This window comes from Eucyclogobius newberryi, unplaced genomic scaffold, assembly GCF_026437365.1.
Source record: "Eucyclogobius newberryi isolate DKJ021-1_F unplaced genomic scaffold, fEucNew1.0.hap1 SCAF_12, whole genome shotgun sequence".
NCBI classification, from domain to species: Eukaryota; Metazoa; Chordata; class Actinopteri; order Gobiiformes; family Gobiidae; genus Eucyclogobius; species Eucyclogobius newberryi.
Window position 1 is genome coordinate 36,657,773 of NW_027315746.1, and position 16,144 is coordinate 36,673,916.

At 50.2% G+C, this 16,144-nt stretch overlaps 1 protein-coding gene across 1 annotated transcript in view; it reads right to left on the reverse strand.

Annotated features, from left to right (window-relative positions):
• Positions 1 to 658: 658 nt before the first annotated feature.
• dhx9 (DEAH (Asp-Glu-Ala-His) box helicase 9) overlaps positions 659 to 16,144 on the reverse strand; it is a 90,028-nt gene continuing 74,542 nt past the window's right edge. Inside the window, exon 27 of the mRNA XM_072440521.1 lies at positions 659 to 932. Coding sequence (XP_072296622.1) covers positions 659 to 932 — 274 coding nt within the window. The remainder of the gene's footprint in view (positions 933 to 16,144) is intronic.

Here is a 16,144-nt window from a genome sequence, read left to right on the forward strand (position 1 = left end):
TAAAGGTCAGTACATAAAGGTCAGAACATAAAGGTCAGAACATAAAGGTCAGTACATAAAGGTCAGTACATAAAGGTCAGAACATAAAGGTCAGAACATAAAGGTCAGAACATAAAGGTCAGTACATAAAGGTCAGAACATAAAGGTCAGTACATAAAGGTCAGTACATAAAGGTCAGAACATAAAGGTCAGTACATAAAGGTCAGTACATAAAGGTCAGAACATAAAGGTCAGTACATAAAGGTCAGTACATAAAGGTCAGAACATAAAGGTCAGAACATAAAGGTCAGAACATAAAGGTCAGTACATAAAGGTCAGAACATAAAGGTCAGTACATAAAGGTCAGTACATAAAGGTCAGAACATAAAGGTCAGTACATAAAGGTCAGAACATAAAGGTCAGAACATAAAGGTCAGTACATAAAGGTCAGAACATAAAGGTCAGAACATAAAGGTGATTTGATCTGTCGAGTCGATGAAGCGACTTCCACGACTTGTAACAGAAACTAAAGTCGATGTTCGACATGTTCAGAAAAGAGTTCAGCAGATTGACCTTTAGTGTGAATATTGTTGATTACATTTTCTTCACGTGTTCATTTCAATGTTTGACGTTTAGATGAAAAACACAAGTATAAGAACATTCAAAATAAATAAGAGCATCATCTCCAGGAGCCGCCACCGAATCCGCCTCCTCCTCCTCCTCCGTACCCGCCTCCTCCTCGGTACCCGCCTCCTCCTCGGTACCCGCCTCCTCCTGAGTAGCCTCCTCTGTAGCCTCCTCCTGAGTAGCCTCCTCTGTAGCCTCCTCCTGAGTAGCCTCCTCTGTAGCCTCCTCCTGAGTAGCCTCCTCTGTAGCCTCCTCCTCGACCACCATACCCCGCTCCGCCTCCGCTGTCGTATCTGGACATTTTAGGAGGTGGAGGTCCATCTCCCCTGAAACACAATGAAGGAGACAAATTACACAAATCCAAATTTAATGAGCTTTTAATTCTACAACGGCGTCTTCCCATCGAGAATTCAAAGTTGTATCAGACGATTCCAGCAGCTTTAATACGATATCGTTAAGAAAGTATCGAGGCTTGAACACATTTAAGAAAATAACAGGCACCTATATTTAAATTGTTATTTCTATAACTCAAGTTTTTTGTTCATTCATTTTGTATCAGACATTGGAAAAATGTTTTATTCTGTTGAAGGAAATGCATGAGAATGCACATGAGTAAATGTCTGGTTTGGTCAAATACAATAGAACATCGTCTGCAGCAGCTTCATGTTCGTCCCATCGATTGTAACAACGTGAATAGTTTTTGATCGTCTAATAAATTGGGGGGCGTGGGCCCACCATCCGCAGGAGCATCCATAAGGGGCCGGTGCAGAGAGATCTGGGCGGCAGTCGACGGCAGGGGCCTCGGCGACCAGATCTCCAGACACAGAGACTAACTCTGGGGACATAAGATAAGATAAGATATTCCTTTATTGTCCCACATGGGGAAATTTCATTGGTGCAACACAGGTAGATACAGAGGTAGATCCAGAAGAACAGATCACTTATAGGAAGTCTGAAAAACACTTTCAGTAGAAGATCTCCTATAAATAAATAAAAACTCCCATAGACAAATAAATACATAAATACATAAATACCATTGCATGTGATCACGACAGTAATTGCACATGAATATGTGTCACGACAGCACATAGATTGCACATGAATTCCACATGAATTCCAACAGCAATTACACATATGACAGAATTGCACATCAGTATTAGGTTAGGTCAGTATTACGAGTGTTCAGTACTAACAGTTTTTGTTATAAAGTCTGACAGCAGCAGGAAGGAAAGACCTACGGAACCTTTCCTTCACACATCGAGGGTGGATCAGTCTCTCACTGAAGCTGCTCTCCAGAGCGGAGAGAGTGTCCTGCAGGGGACAGAGTGTCCTGCAGCAGACAGAGTGTCCTGCAGGGGGTGACACTCATGGTCCAGCATAGATGTGAATCTAGCCAGGACCCTCCTGTCCCCCACCTCCTGCACCGAGTCCAGAGCACAGCCCAGGACGGAGCTGGACTTCTTGATGACTCTGTCCAGCCTCCTCCTCTCCCTCTCTGTGATGCTGCTGCTCCAGCAGGCCACACCGTACAGGAGCTGATGCCACCACAGAGTCATAGAAGGTCTTCAGGAGTGGCCCTGTCACTCCAAAAGACCTGAGTCTCCTCAGGAGGTAGAGCCGACTCTGGCTCTTCCTGTACAGTGCGTCTGTGTTATGAGTCCAGTCCAGTTTGTGGTTCAGATGAACACCAGGTACTTGTATGAGTCACTCTCTCAATGTCCCGTCCCTGGATGTTCACTGGTGAGGGGGCAGTGGGGTGGCGTCTGCGGAAATCCACCACCATCTCCTTGGTCTTCCCCGCGTTGATGAGGAGGTGGTTCCACAAAGTCCTGCTCCAGTCCTCTGTACTCCGCGTCATCGTCGTCCGTGATGAGTCCGATGATGGCAGAGTGGTCAGAGAACTTCTGCAGGACACAGCTGTCCGTGTCATGTCTGAAGTCTGCAGTGTAAAGGGTGAAGAGAAAGGGCGCGAGGACAGTGCCCTGGGGCGCCCCCACACTGCAGGTCCGAGTGTCAGACACACAGTTCCGGGCTCTCACAAACTGGGGTCGGTCTGTGAGGTAGTCCAGGATCAGGCCAGGTCATACTCCACACCAGCCGTCTCCAGCTTGTCCCTCAGGAGCAGCGGCTGATGGTGTTGAAGGCACTGGAGAGATCGAAGAACAGGATCCTCACAGAGCTGCCAGGCTTTTCCAGGTGAGAGAGAGAGCGGTGCAGCAGGAGATGACGGCGTCCTCCACTCCGATGCCAGACCGATATGCAAACTGCAGCGGGTCCATGGCTGAGCTCACGGTGGAGCGGAGGTGGTCCAGGACTAGCCGCTCCAGTGTCTTCATCAGGTGGGACGTGAGAGCCACTGGCCTGAAGCTGTTGAGGTCTTTGGGGCGCGGTGTCTTGGGCACAGGTGCCAGACAGGAGGTCTTCCAGACCTGTGGTACCACCCTCAGCTTCAGGCTCATGTTGAAGACATGCTCCATAACTCCACACAGTTCATCTGCGCAGGACTTAAGGAGCCTGGGGCTGATGCCATCAGGTCCTGCTGCCTTCCTCACTTTAATCCTCTTCAGCTCACTCCTCACCTGTGCTGCTGTGACAGTCAGTGGTTGGCAGGGGGACTGTGTGCTGGGGGGATGGGTGAGGTGAAGTGGGGAGCTGATGGTCCGGGGCAGATAAGCGAAGAGGAACAGATGCAGGGCATTGTCCAGCTGTGGAAGAGGGAGCATGCAGCTGTGCAGGGGGAGGGGCGGGTGACCGATCAAACCTCAAGAAGTGAGCATTTAAATCATTCACCCACTGTAGATCCCCCTCTGTCTGGGCAGGGGGGATTTTGAAGCCCGAGATGGTTTTCAGGCTCCTCCACATTCCCTGAATGTTCTTTTGCTGCAGCTGCTCCTCCATCCTCCTCTTGTAGCCGGCCTCAGCCTGCCTGATCTTCCTCCTCAGCTCCTTCTGCACAGTCCTCAGCTCCTCCTTGTTCCCTGACCTGAAGGCTCTCTTCTTCTCCTTCAGCAGAGCCTTCAGTTCACGGTTAATCCATGGCTTGTTGTTTGGAAAACACCGCACCGTCCGGGAGGGAACAATGTTCTCAAAACAGAAGTTGATGTAGTCCGTGATGCACTCTGTGATGGTGTTGATGTCCTCCCCATGTGGGTCATAAAGCTCAGTCCAGACAGTGGTGCTGAAGCAGTCCCTCAGAGCCTCCTCGCTCTCAGCAGACCACATCCTCACCTCACGGGACACCACAGGCTGCCTGCGCACGATGGGTTCATACACAGGCCTCAGATGTACAAGGTTGTGGTCCGAGCTGCCCAGGGGAGGGAGGGGGGAAGAGGAATAAGCCTCTTTGGTGTTGGCAAAAAACAAGTCCAATGTTCTATTCTCTCTGGTGGGGCAGGTAACATACTGGGTGTATGTTGGTAGAACAGAAGAGGGAGAAGCGTGGTTAAAGTCACCAGAGATGAGGAAGAGAGCCTGTGGATGCTGTGTTTGCAGCCTACAGGTGCAGGAGAGCAGTGCTTCACAAGCATTTTCAGCATTGGCAGACGGGGTCACATAGACTGCGATTAAAATCACATGTGAGAACTCCCGGGGCAGATAGTATGGCCTCATGCCAATAGCCAATAGTTCAATATCCTTGTTACATAGCTGCTCCTTCACTGTGCAGTGTTCGGGTTTGGACCAGCTCGTGTTCACATACACCGCCAGACCTCCACCTCTTTTCTTCCCTGATTCTCTCGTTCTGTCCGCCCGCAGCAGATGAAAATTGTCCAAACCTACAATAGAGTCTGGCATGTCTGCTGTTAACCAGGTCTCTGTGAAAATCAAGACGCTGCTGTCCCTATAAATCCTCTGGGACCGCATGAGGCTCGCTATTTCCGTCATTTTATTTTGAAGGGACCTCACGTTACCCATGACTACGGCGGGAACCGACTTCCTGTTTGTCCCTCTCTTCTCTCGGAGTTTACGTCCAGCCCGTCTGCCTCGTTGCGTTTTCCTTAGGATGTCCGCCGGGATAACGTGACGATCTCCGGGTAAGACGACTGTTCTCCGCAGTTTCATGAGTTCCTCCTTTGTGTAAACGCGGTACGGCGCCGGCCGGGGGGCGGGGCCGGAGCCGGGGGGCGGGGCCGGAGCCGGGGGACTCAGAGCCAAGACACATCGCAACGACACGACGAAAACACTCAATCCAGCCGAATAAAGTCAAAACAAGTTAATTTAAAGCGATTCCAGTGCGTGTCCGTGCGAACGTCAGTGCGATCGTTCGTGAAGTTCCTCTTTCATATAAACGTGTATATAAACGTGTATATAAACGTGTACCGACGACACGCCGTACTTTAGCGCGGCCGGAGGGCGCGGGGGGCGGAGCTAGCTCACGTCACAACAACACAACGAACGCAACGAAAAACGCTCAAATCCAGCCGAAAAAAGTCAAAAACAGTTGAATTAAAAAACTATTCCAGCGCGTGTCCCTATCGTACAGTAAAATAGAAAAAATATACTAACTATATTTACAATATATAGGAGATAAAGCACAATAAGTGTGAGAAAGAAGAGAGAGCGTTTACACCGGGCTGCCAGCTGTACCAGCGCCTTATGACGACATGGAATGTCACCTCGCTGGGGGGGAAAGAGCCTGAGCTTGTGCGGGAGGTTGAGCGATACCGACTAGATATAGTCGGCCTCACCTCCAGCACAGTTTGGGCTCTGGAACCATCTCCTCCAGAGGGGCTGGACGCTCCACTTCTCTGGTGTTGCCTGCGGGGAGAGGCGGGGCTGGTGTGGGCGGGGCTGGTGTGGGCTTAAAACCCCTCAGCTCAGCCGTGTTGGAGTTTACCCCAGTGGACGAGAGGGTCGCGTCCCTTCGCCTTCGGGTGGGGGACAGGTCTCTCACTGTTGTGGCGGCCTACGGGCCGAACAGCAGTGCAGAGTACTCGGCCTTCTTGGAGTCCTTGGGAGGGGTACTGGACAGTGCACCGACCGGGGACTCTGTTGTTCTACTGGGGGACTTCAACGCCCACGTGGACAATGACAGTGACACCTGGAGTTTTCCGGTGACGTCATTTCCGGTGAGTGTATCGAGTTTTCAGAGCTGTTCGTTCTTAGAGATTTTTATCAATTAATCCACGAATTATACACTCTATTTACGCATCATATACACGAAAGTGAAAGTTTGATTGCTCCGCAAACAATCCAGAGCCTCAAACCGCTCGCTTTTCAGTATTTCGTGGATTAAAAGCCCTCCTCACTCTCTAGCTCCGGCCTGAACTAGCCTAGCCGCTATTTAAGCTGTCATATGTCGAGTCAGAACCCTGGCTCCTTCTCTGATGATAGGTGCGTGAAGTGCAGTGTAGTGGTAGTTTTGGTTGCCAGGGTTACGGAGTTAGAAGCGCGGATCCGCTGTTTAGAGGAGCTTAAGTCCAGCTACAGTCAGGTATTAGCTCGAGGGCTACCGGACCGCGCTGCAGGGCGTAGCATTAGCATTAGCAGTAGCAGTAAGGCCGAGCTCAGCCCCTCAGCGTCTCCCGTGCAGCCGGGACTAGACCAGGAACAGAATAGGGACCAATTTGGGCCGTTCGGAGGGGACAAGGCGCTAAATGCCGAACCTCAGAGCGCCGTGAGCTTCACGTCTATAATAGGTTTTCTCCCCTCAACGATCACACGCGGGGAGAGGCGGGGCTGGTGTGGGCGGGGCTGGTGTGGGCTTATAACCCCTCAGTTCAGCCGCCACGTGTTGGAGTTCACCCCAGTGGACGAGAGGGTCGCGTCCCTTCGCCTTCGGGTGGGGGACAGGTCTCTCACTGTTGTGTCGGCCTACGGGCCGAACAGCAGTGCAGAGGACCTGACCTTCTTGGAGTCCTTGGGAGGGGTACTGGACAGTGCACCGACCGGGGACTCTGTTGTTCTACTGGGGGACTTCAACGCCCACGTGGGCAATGACACCTGGAGAGGGGTGATTGAGAAGAACGGCTTCCCCGATCTGAACCCGAGCGGTGTTCAGTTATTGGACTTCTGTGCCACGGATTGTCCATAACGAACACCATGTTCAAGCACAAGTAAGTAAGTCAATTTTATTTCTATAGCACCTTTCACAGACAGAGGTCACAAAGTGCTTCACAAAACACAGAATAAAACAATAAAAACACAAAAAACTTACAGTGAACAATACATATACAACAATATCCAGTAAAATTAGTCCGTAAAACAAGTGCATTTAAAAGGCTTGACTAAATAAAAAGGTTTTAAGCTGAGCCTTAAAAGCAGTAACTGAGTCCAGTGACCGTAAGGAGAACGGAAGATCGTTCCAGAGTCTGGGGGCCACAGCCTGGAAGGATCTGTCTCCTCTGGTCCGAAAACGAGTGCGAGGAACCAGCAACAGTTTCTGTTCCAAGGACCTTAGTGAGCGAGAGGGAGTGTACGGTTTAATCAGATCAAGGATGTACGATGGGACCTGACCATTTAAAGCTCTAAAAGTTAAAACAAGAATTTTAAACTGTATCCGGTAGGAGACCGGCTCCAGTGAAGGGCTTTAAGAATGGGTGAAATGTGGGCCCTTCCATTTGTGCGGGTTAAGATCCTCGCTGCAGAGTTCTGGACCAACTGCAGACGAGAGAGTTCCTTCTTGTTAAGACAGGAAAACAAACTGTTACAATCGTCTAAACGTGAAGACACAAATGCATGAATTATAAGTTTCAGGTCATTTTGAGACACCATTTTCCTGAGTTTAGAGATTTTCCTCAACTGAAAGAAACAGTTCCTCGTCAACAGCTTGGAGTGGTGCTCTAAAGACATGTCTTTGTCAAAGACAACACCCAAGTTTCTAAGACTTGGTTTAGCAGTCTGACCTAAAACACCCAAGTACTGGTTTATCCCTGGAATGGCATCATCAGGGGCAATAATCAGAGTTTCTGTTTTGTCAGCGTTTAGCTGCAGAGAGTTTTGACTCAGCCATTGTTTAATTTGCACTAAACAACTGACCAAGGAGTTCAGCTTCTGGATCTCAGAAGGTTTAAAAGAGCTGAATATCGTCATGAACAGGTGGTAGGACACATCACTAAACTCTTGAATGATCATTCCCAGGGGGATTATATAAAGCAGAAATAGGACGGGACCCAAGACGGAGCCCTGAGGAACTCCACACAACAGATCAGCTGAGTCGGACATTATTTGGTTTGCAGCAACACTAAAGCTCCGACCGGATAAATATGAGGAAAACCAATGAAGAACTGACCCCGACAGTCCAATCAGGTCCCTCAGTCTGTTTAACAGGATATGATGGTCGACAGTGTCAAAGGCTGCAGACAAATCCAACAGAACTAAAACAGTGCATTTTCCAGAATCAGCAGACATCATAATGTCACTGGACACTTTGAGCAATGCGGTTTCCGTAGAATGATGTTTGCGGAAACCAGATTGAAGGTCCATCACAAGGTCCATCAGTGCACGTGGCACCAGGACACAGGCCGGAGGTCAATGATCAACTTTGTTGTCGTGTCATCTGACCTCCGGCCATGTGTCTTGGACACTCGGGTGAAGAGAGGGGCGGAGCTGTAGAGCACCACCTGGTGGTGAGTTTGATCTGCTGGCGGAGGAGGAAGCTGAAGTCACTGAGGTTGTTCGCAAACTCCTCGGTGGCTCCGGGGGTGGATGAGATCCTGAGGACCTAAAGTCTCTGGATGTTGTAGGACTGTCTTGGTTGACACGTCTCTGCAACATGGCGTGGCGGTCGGGGGCAGTGCCTCTGGACTGGCAGACCGGGGTGGTGGTCCCTCTGTTCAAGAAGGGGGACCGGAGGGTGTGTTCCAACTACAGAGGGATCACACTCCTCAGCCTACCGGGTAAGGTCTATTCCAAGGTACTGGAGAGGAGAATCCGACCGATAGTCGAACCTCGGTTTCAGGAGGAGCAGAGTGGTTTTCGTCCCGGTCGTGGAACACTGGACCAGCTCTATACCCTCCATCGGGTGCTCGAGGGTTCATGGGAGTTTGCCCAACCAGTCCACATGTGCTTTGTGGATCTGGAGAAGGCTTTGGACCGTGTCCCTCAGGGTGTCCTTTGGGGGGTGCTCCGGGAGTACGGGGTCCGGGACCCTTTGCTCAGGGCTGTCCGGTCCCTGTCTGTCAGACCTGTTCCCAGTGCATGAGGGACTCCTCAGGGCTGCGCTTTGTCACCGGTTCTGTTCATAGTGTTTATGGACAGAATTTCTAGGCGCAGTCAGGGGTCAGAGGGTGTGGTCCAGGGTCAGAGGGTGTGTTCAGGGGTCAGAGGGTGTGGTCAAGGGTTGGAGGGTGTGGTCAGGGGTTGGAGGGTGTCCGGTTTGGGGACCACAGGATCTCATCTCTGCTGTTTGCAGACGATGTTTTCCTGATGGCTCCATCAAACCCGGACCTGCAGCTGCACTGGGAGTGAAGCGTCTGGGATGAGAATCAGCTCCAAATCCGAGGCCATGGTTCTCAACCGGAAAAAGGTGGCTTGCCCTCTTCAGGTGGGTGGAGAGTCCTTGTCCCAAGTGGAGGAGTTCAAGTATCTTGGGGTCTTGTTCACGAGTGATGAAGGATGGAGCGTGAGATCGACAGTTGGAGTGAAGAAGGAGCTGAGTCGAAAGACAAAGCTCTGGATTTACCGGTCACTCTACGTTCTGACCTCACCTATGGTCATGAGCTTTGGGTAGTGACCGAAAGGACAAGATCGCGGATACAAGCGGAGTTGGAGGAAGTGTCTGGGGAGTGGGAAGTCAGGGAGTCCCTGCTCAGACTGCTGCCCCCGCGACCCGGCCCCGGATAAAGCGTACGAAGATGGATGGATGGATGGCTTCCAAAGGCAAAGCAAACAGGAGGAGAGACCAGGCACTGCCCTGTCTGACCCCTCCAGAGTCAGTGGATCTGTCTCATGACCATTGATTCATATTCTTGATTTTGGACCATCGTAAAGAGCCCCAATATTTAAAATATTTACATGTATTATACATGTATTATACATGTATAATACATGTATTATACATGACATCACGGATGCGTCGCATCAAACACGCTGCTCTACAGTCGAACCACAAGCCGCGAAATTAGTGAAAAACAAAAGTCTTTGAAGAGCATTTTTGCAAAGGGGAAAAGACCAAGTGAGGAGCAGACGAGGAGCAGACGAGGAGCCGACGAGGAGCCGACGAGGAGCGGACGAGGAGCCGACGAGGAGCGGACGAGGAGCCGCCGAGGAGCGGACGAGGAGCGGACGAGGAGCGGACGAGGAGCAGACGAGGAGCCGACGAGGAGCCGACGAGGAGCCGACGAGGAGCCGACGAGGAGCGGACGAGGAGCGGACGAGGAGCGGACGAGGAGCCGCCGAGGAGCGGACGAGGAGCCGACGAGGAGCCGACGAGGAGCAGACGAGGAGCAGACGAGGAGCAGACGAGGAGCCGACGAGGAGCCGACGAGGAGCCGACGAGGAGCCGACGAGGAGCAGGCGAGGAGCCGACGAGGAGCCGACGAGGAGCCGACGAGGAGCCGACGAGGAGCGGACGAGGAGCGGACGAGGAGCGGACGAGGAGCGGACGAGGAGCGGACGAGGAGCGGACGAGGAGCGGACGAGGAGCCGACGAGGAGCCGACGAGGAGCACACGAGGAGCAGACGAGGAGCCGACGAGGAGCAGACGAGGAGCCGACGAGGAGCCGACGAGGAGCCGACGAGGAGCCGACGAGGAGCCGACGAGGAGCCGACGAGGAGCAGACGAGGAGCAGACGAGGAGCCGACGAGGAGCGGACGAGGAGCCGCCGAGGAGCGGACGAGGAGCGGACGAGGAGCGGACGAGGAGCAGACGAGGAGCCGACGAGGAGCCGACGAGGAGCCGACGAGGAGCGGACGAGGAGCGGACGAGGAGCGGACGAGGAGCCGCCGAGGAGCGGACGAGGAGCCGACGAGGAGCCGACGAGGAGCAGACGAGGAGCAGACGAGGAGCAGACGAGGAGCCGACGAGGAGCCGACGAGGAGCCGACGAGGAGCCGACGAGGAGCAGGCGAGGAGCCGACGAGGAGCCGACGAGGAGCCGACGAGGAGCCGACGAGGAGCCGACGAGGAGCGGACGAGGAGCCGACGAGGAGCCGACGAGGAGCCGACGAGGAGCCGACGAGGAGCACACGAGGAGCAGACGAGGAGCCGCCGAGGAGCGGACGAGGAGCCGACGAGGAGCCGACGAGGAGCCGACGAGGAGCCGACGAGGAGCCGACGAGGAGCAGACGAGGAGCAGACGAGGAGCCGACGAGGAGCCGACGAGGAGCCGACGAGGAGCCGACGAGGAGCGGACGAGGAGCGGACGAGGAGCCGACGAGGAGCCGACGAGGAGCCGACGAGGAGCAGACGAGGAGCCGACGAGGAGCGGACGAGGAGCCGACGAGGAGCGGACGAGGAGCCGACGAGGAGCCGACGAGGAGCCGACGAGGAGCCGACGAGGAGCCGACGAGGAGCAGACGAGGAGCCGACGAGGAGCCGACGAGGAGCCGACGAGGAGCCGACGAGGAGCCGACGAGGAGCAGACGAGGAGCCGACGAGGAGCCGACGAGGAGCAGACGAGGAGCCGACGAGGAGCAGACGAGGAGCAGACGAGGAGCCGACGAGGAGCCGACGAGGAGCAGACGAGGAGCAGACGAGGAGCCGACGAGGAGCCGACGAGGAGCCGACGAGGAGCAGACGAGGAGCAGACGAGGAGCAGACGAGGAGCCGACGAGGAGCAGACGAGGAGCCGACGAGGAGCCGACGAGGAGCAGACGAGGAGCCGACGAGGAGCCGACGAGGAGCCGACGAGGAGCCGACGAGGAGCCGACGAGGAGCCAGAGGGGATCTTGGAGGACACGTCTCCTGAGCCAGAATTCTGCAACTGCTGCGCGATCACCTGTTTTTACTTTTACAAGAGTTTGAGCTGCTTCACGTGCAACAAGAGGATCAGGAGCGTGTGCAACAAGAGGATCAGGAGCGTGTGCAACAAGAGGATCAGAAGTGTGTGCAACAAGAGGATCAGGAGCGTGTGCAACAAGAGGATCAGAAGCGTGTGCAACAAGAGGATCAGGAGCGTGTGCAACAAGAGGATCAGAAGCGTGTGCAACAAGAGGATCAGGAGCGTGTGCAACAAGAGGATCAGAAGCGTGTGCAACAAGAGGATCAGGAGCGTGTGCAACAAGAGGATCAGAAGCGTGTGCAACAAGAGGATCAGAAGCGTGTGCAACAAGAGGATCAGGAGCGTGTGCAACAAGAGGATCAGAAGCGTGTGCAACAAGAGGATCAGAAGCGTGTGCAACAAGAGGATCAGGAGCATGTGCCACAAGAGGATCAGGAGCGTGTGCAACAAGAGAATCAGGAGCGTGTGCAACAAGAGGATCAGAAGCGTGTGCAACAAGAGGATCAGGAGCGTGTGCAACAAGAGGATCAGGAGCGTGTGCAACAAGAGGATCAGGAGCGTGTGCAACAAGAGGATCAGCTGTTGGAGAATGGAAATGACGGTGCTCTGCTGACACACTGATGTGATGAGCTTCAGTCAGAAGAACAGTGAGGACACGTGGAACTGGACCTTATGTTAGTCACATTCAGATCTTTTGGAACAGAACACTTCATGTACAAACGCGTCTTGTGAGAACATTTCGCCTTCAGAGCTGAACCGAATGAAAGCCCAAGCCCCGCCCACTTTGGTGCATAAACTGGCACCGGTCCTGAAAATAAAACCCACATTATTCCAGTCCGTGGGGCAAAAAAAGTTGGGGACCCCTGGTCTAACAGAATCCAAAACCTTTTCAGCGTCCAAACTCATTATTCCATCTTTGTTTAGTTGTGTTTGTGTGTGTCTCATTGTGTGTAAAGATGGTCTTATGTCGTCTTGTGTGTGTCTCATTGTGTGTAAAGATGGTCTTATGTCTCTTGTGTGTGTCTCATTGTGTGTAAAGATGGTCTTATGTCCTCTTGTGTGTGTCTCATTGTGTGTAAAGATGGTCTTATGTCTCTTGTGTGTGTCTCATTGTGTGTAAAGATGGTCTTATGTCCTCTTGTGTGTGTCTCATTGTGTGTAAAGATGGTCTTATGTCCTCTTGTGTGTGTCTCATTGTGTGTAAAGATGGTCTTATGTCGTCTTGTGTGTGTCTCATTGTGTGTAAAGATGGTCTTATGTCCTCTTGTGTGTGTCTCATTGTGTGTAAAGATGGTCTTATGTCGTCTTGTGTGTGTCTCATTGTGTGTAAAGATGGTCTTATGTCCTCTTGTGTGTGTCTCATTGTGTGTAAAGATGGTCTTATGTCCTCTTGTGTGTGTCTCATTGTGTGTAAAGATGGTCTTATGTCCTCTTGTGTCTGATCTTTGTGGATTCAGTTTGGGAGTTTATTTCTTTTGGACATAATTGAGGTGAATAAACGTCACATTCAGAATAGAAATAGTCTCTATGAGGCACAGTTCAGTCGCTCCTTCATTTCTTTTGGTCTCAGGGACATGATGGACTCTTTCACACGAGGAGGGAGGAGTTTTATTAAGTCCAGTTAGAAGTTGCCAAAAGGAAAGAAGTTAGTGTGTCTTTAGAGCTTTATAACACTCTGAGGTGTGTCTTTAGAGCTTTATACACTCTGAGGTGTGTCTTTAGAGCTTTATAACACACTGAGGTGTGTCTTTAGAGCTTTATAACACTCTGAGGTGTGTCTTTAGAGCTTTATACACTGAGGTGTGTCTTTAGAGCTTTATACACTCTGAGGTGTGTCTTTAGAGCTTTATAACACTCTGAGGTGCGTCTTTAGAGCTTTATAACACTCTAAGGTGTGTCTTTAGAGCTTTATACACTGAGGTGTGTCTTTAGAGCTTTATACACTCTGAGGTGTGTCTTTAGAGCTTTATACACTGAGGTGTGTCTTTAGAGCTTTATACACTCTGAGGTGTGTCTTTAGAGCTTTATAACACTCTGAGGTGTGTCTTTAGAGCTTTATAACACTCTAAGGTGTGTCTTTAGAGCTTTATACACTCTGAGGTGTGTCTTTAGAGCTTTATACACTCTGAGGTGCGTCTTTAGAGCTTTATACAACTCTGAGGTGCGTCTTTAGAGCTTTATACACTCTGAGGTGTGTCTTTAGAGCTTTATAACACTCTGAGGTGTGTCTTTAGAGCTTTATACACTCTAAGGTGTGTCTTTAGAGCTTTATAACACTCTGAAGTGTGTCTTTAGAGCTTTATACACTCTGAGGTGCGTCTTTAGAGCTTTATAACACTCTGAGGTGCGTCTTTAGAGCTTTATACCACTCTGAGGTGCGTCTTTAGAGCTTTATAACACTCTGAGGTGTGTCTTTAGAGCTTTATACACTCTGAGGTGTGTCTTTAGAGTTTTATACCACTCTGAGGTGCGTCTTTAGAGCTTTATACACTCTAAGGTGTGTCTTTAGAGCTTTATAACACTCTGAAGTGTGTCTTTAGAGCTTAATACCGCTCTGAGGTGTGTCTTTAGAGCTTTATACACTCTAAGGTGTGTCTTTAGAGCTTTATAACACTCTGAGGTGTGTCTTTAGAGCTTTATAACACTCTGAGGTGTGTCTTTAGAGCTTTATACACTCTAAGGTGTGTCTTTAGAGCTTTATAACACTCTGAGGTGTGTCTTTAGAGCTTTATACACTCTGAGGTGTGTCTTTAGAGCTTTATACAACTCTGAGGTGTGTCTTTAGAGCTTTATACAACTCTGAGGTGTGTCTTTAGAGCTTTACACCGCTCTGAGGTGTGTCTTTAGAGCTTTATACGCTCTGAGGTGTGTCTTTAGAGCTTTATACGCTCTGAGGTGTGTCTTTAGAGCTTTATACACTCTGAGGTGTGTCTTTAGAGCTTTATACCACTCTGAGGTGTGTCTTTAGAGCTTTATAACTCTGAGGTGTGTCTTTAGAGCTTTATACACTCTGAGGTGCGTCTTTAGAGCTTTATACACTCTGAGGTGCGTCTTTAGAGCTTTATAACACTCTGAGGTGCGTCTTTAGAGCTTTATACACTCTGAGGTGTTTCTTTAGAGCTTTATACCACTCTGAGGTGTGTCTTTAGAGCTTTATACCACTCTGAGGTGTGTCTTTAGAGCTTTATACACTCTGAGGTGTGTCTTTAGAGCTTTATACACTCTGAGGTGTGTCTTTAGAGCTTTATACACTCTGAGGTGTGTCTTTAGAGCTTTATAACACTCTGAGGTGTGTCTTTAGAGCTTTATAACACTCTGAGATGTGTCTTTAGAGCTTTATACACTCTGAGGTGTTTCTTTAGAGCTTTATACACTCTGAGGTGTGTCTTTAGAGCTTTATACACTGAGGTGTGTCTTTAGAGCTTTATACACTGAGGTGTGTCTTTAGAGCTTTATAACTCTGAGGTGTGTCTTTAGAGCTTTATACACTCTGAGGTGTGTCTTTAGAGCTTTATACACTCTGAGGTGCGTCTTTAGAGCTTTATAACACTCTGAGGTGTGTCTTTAGAGCTTTATACACTCTGAGGTGTGTCTTTAGAGCTTTATACACTCTGAGGTGTGTCTTTAGAGCTTTATAACACTCTGAGGTGCGTCTTTAGAGCTTTATAACACTCTGAGGTGCGTCTTTAGAGCTTTATAACACTCTGAGGTGCGTCTTTAGAGCTTTATACACTCTGAGGTGCGTCTTTAGAGCTTTATACACTCTGAGGTGCGTCTTTAGAGCTTTATACACTCTGAGGTGCGTCTTTAGAGCTTTATAACACTCTGAGGTGCGTCTTTAGAGCTTTATAACACTCTGAGGTGCGTCTTTAGAGCTTTATAACACTCTGAGGTGCGTCTTTAGAGCTTTATAACACTGAGGTGTGTCTTTAGAGCTTTATACACTCTGAGGTGTGTCTTTAGAGCTTTATACACTCTGAGGTGTGTCTTTAGAGCTTTATACACTCTAAGGTGTGTCTTTAGAGCTTTATACACTCTGAGGTGTGTCTTTAGAGCTTTATAACACTCTGAGGTGCGTCTTTAGAGCTTTATAACACTCTGAGGTGCGTCTTTAGAGCTTTATAACACTCTGAGGTGCGTCTTTAGAGCTTTATACACTCTGAGGTGCGTCTTTAGAGCTTTATACACTCTGAGGTGCGTCTTTAGAGCTTTATACACTCTGAGGTGCGTCTTTAGAGCTTTATAACACTCTGAGGTGCGTCTTTAGAGCTTTATAACACTCTGAGGTGCGTCTTTAGAGCTTTATAACACTCTGAGGTGTGTCTTTAGAGCTTTATAACACTGAGGTGTGTCTTTAGAGCTTTATACACTCTGAGGTGTGTCTTTAGAGCTTTATACACTCTGAGGTGTGTCTTTAGAGCTTTATACACTCTAAGGTGTGTCTTTAGAGCTTTATAACACTCTGAGGTGTGTCTTTAGAGCTTTATACACTCTGAGGTGTGTCTTTAGAGCTTTATACAACTCTGAGGTGTGTCTTTAGAGCTTTATACAACTCTGAGGTGTGTCTTTAGAGCTTTACACCGCTCTGAGGTGTGTCTTTAGAGCTTTATACGCTCTGAGGTGTGTCTTTAGAGCTTTATACGCTCTGAGGTGTGTCTT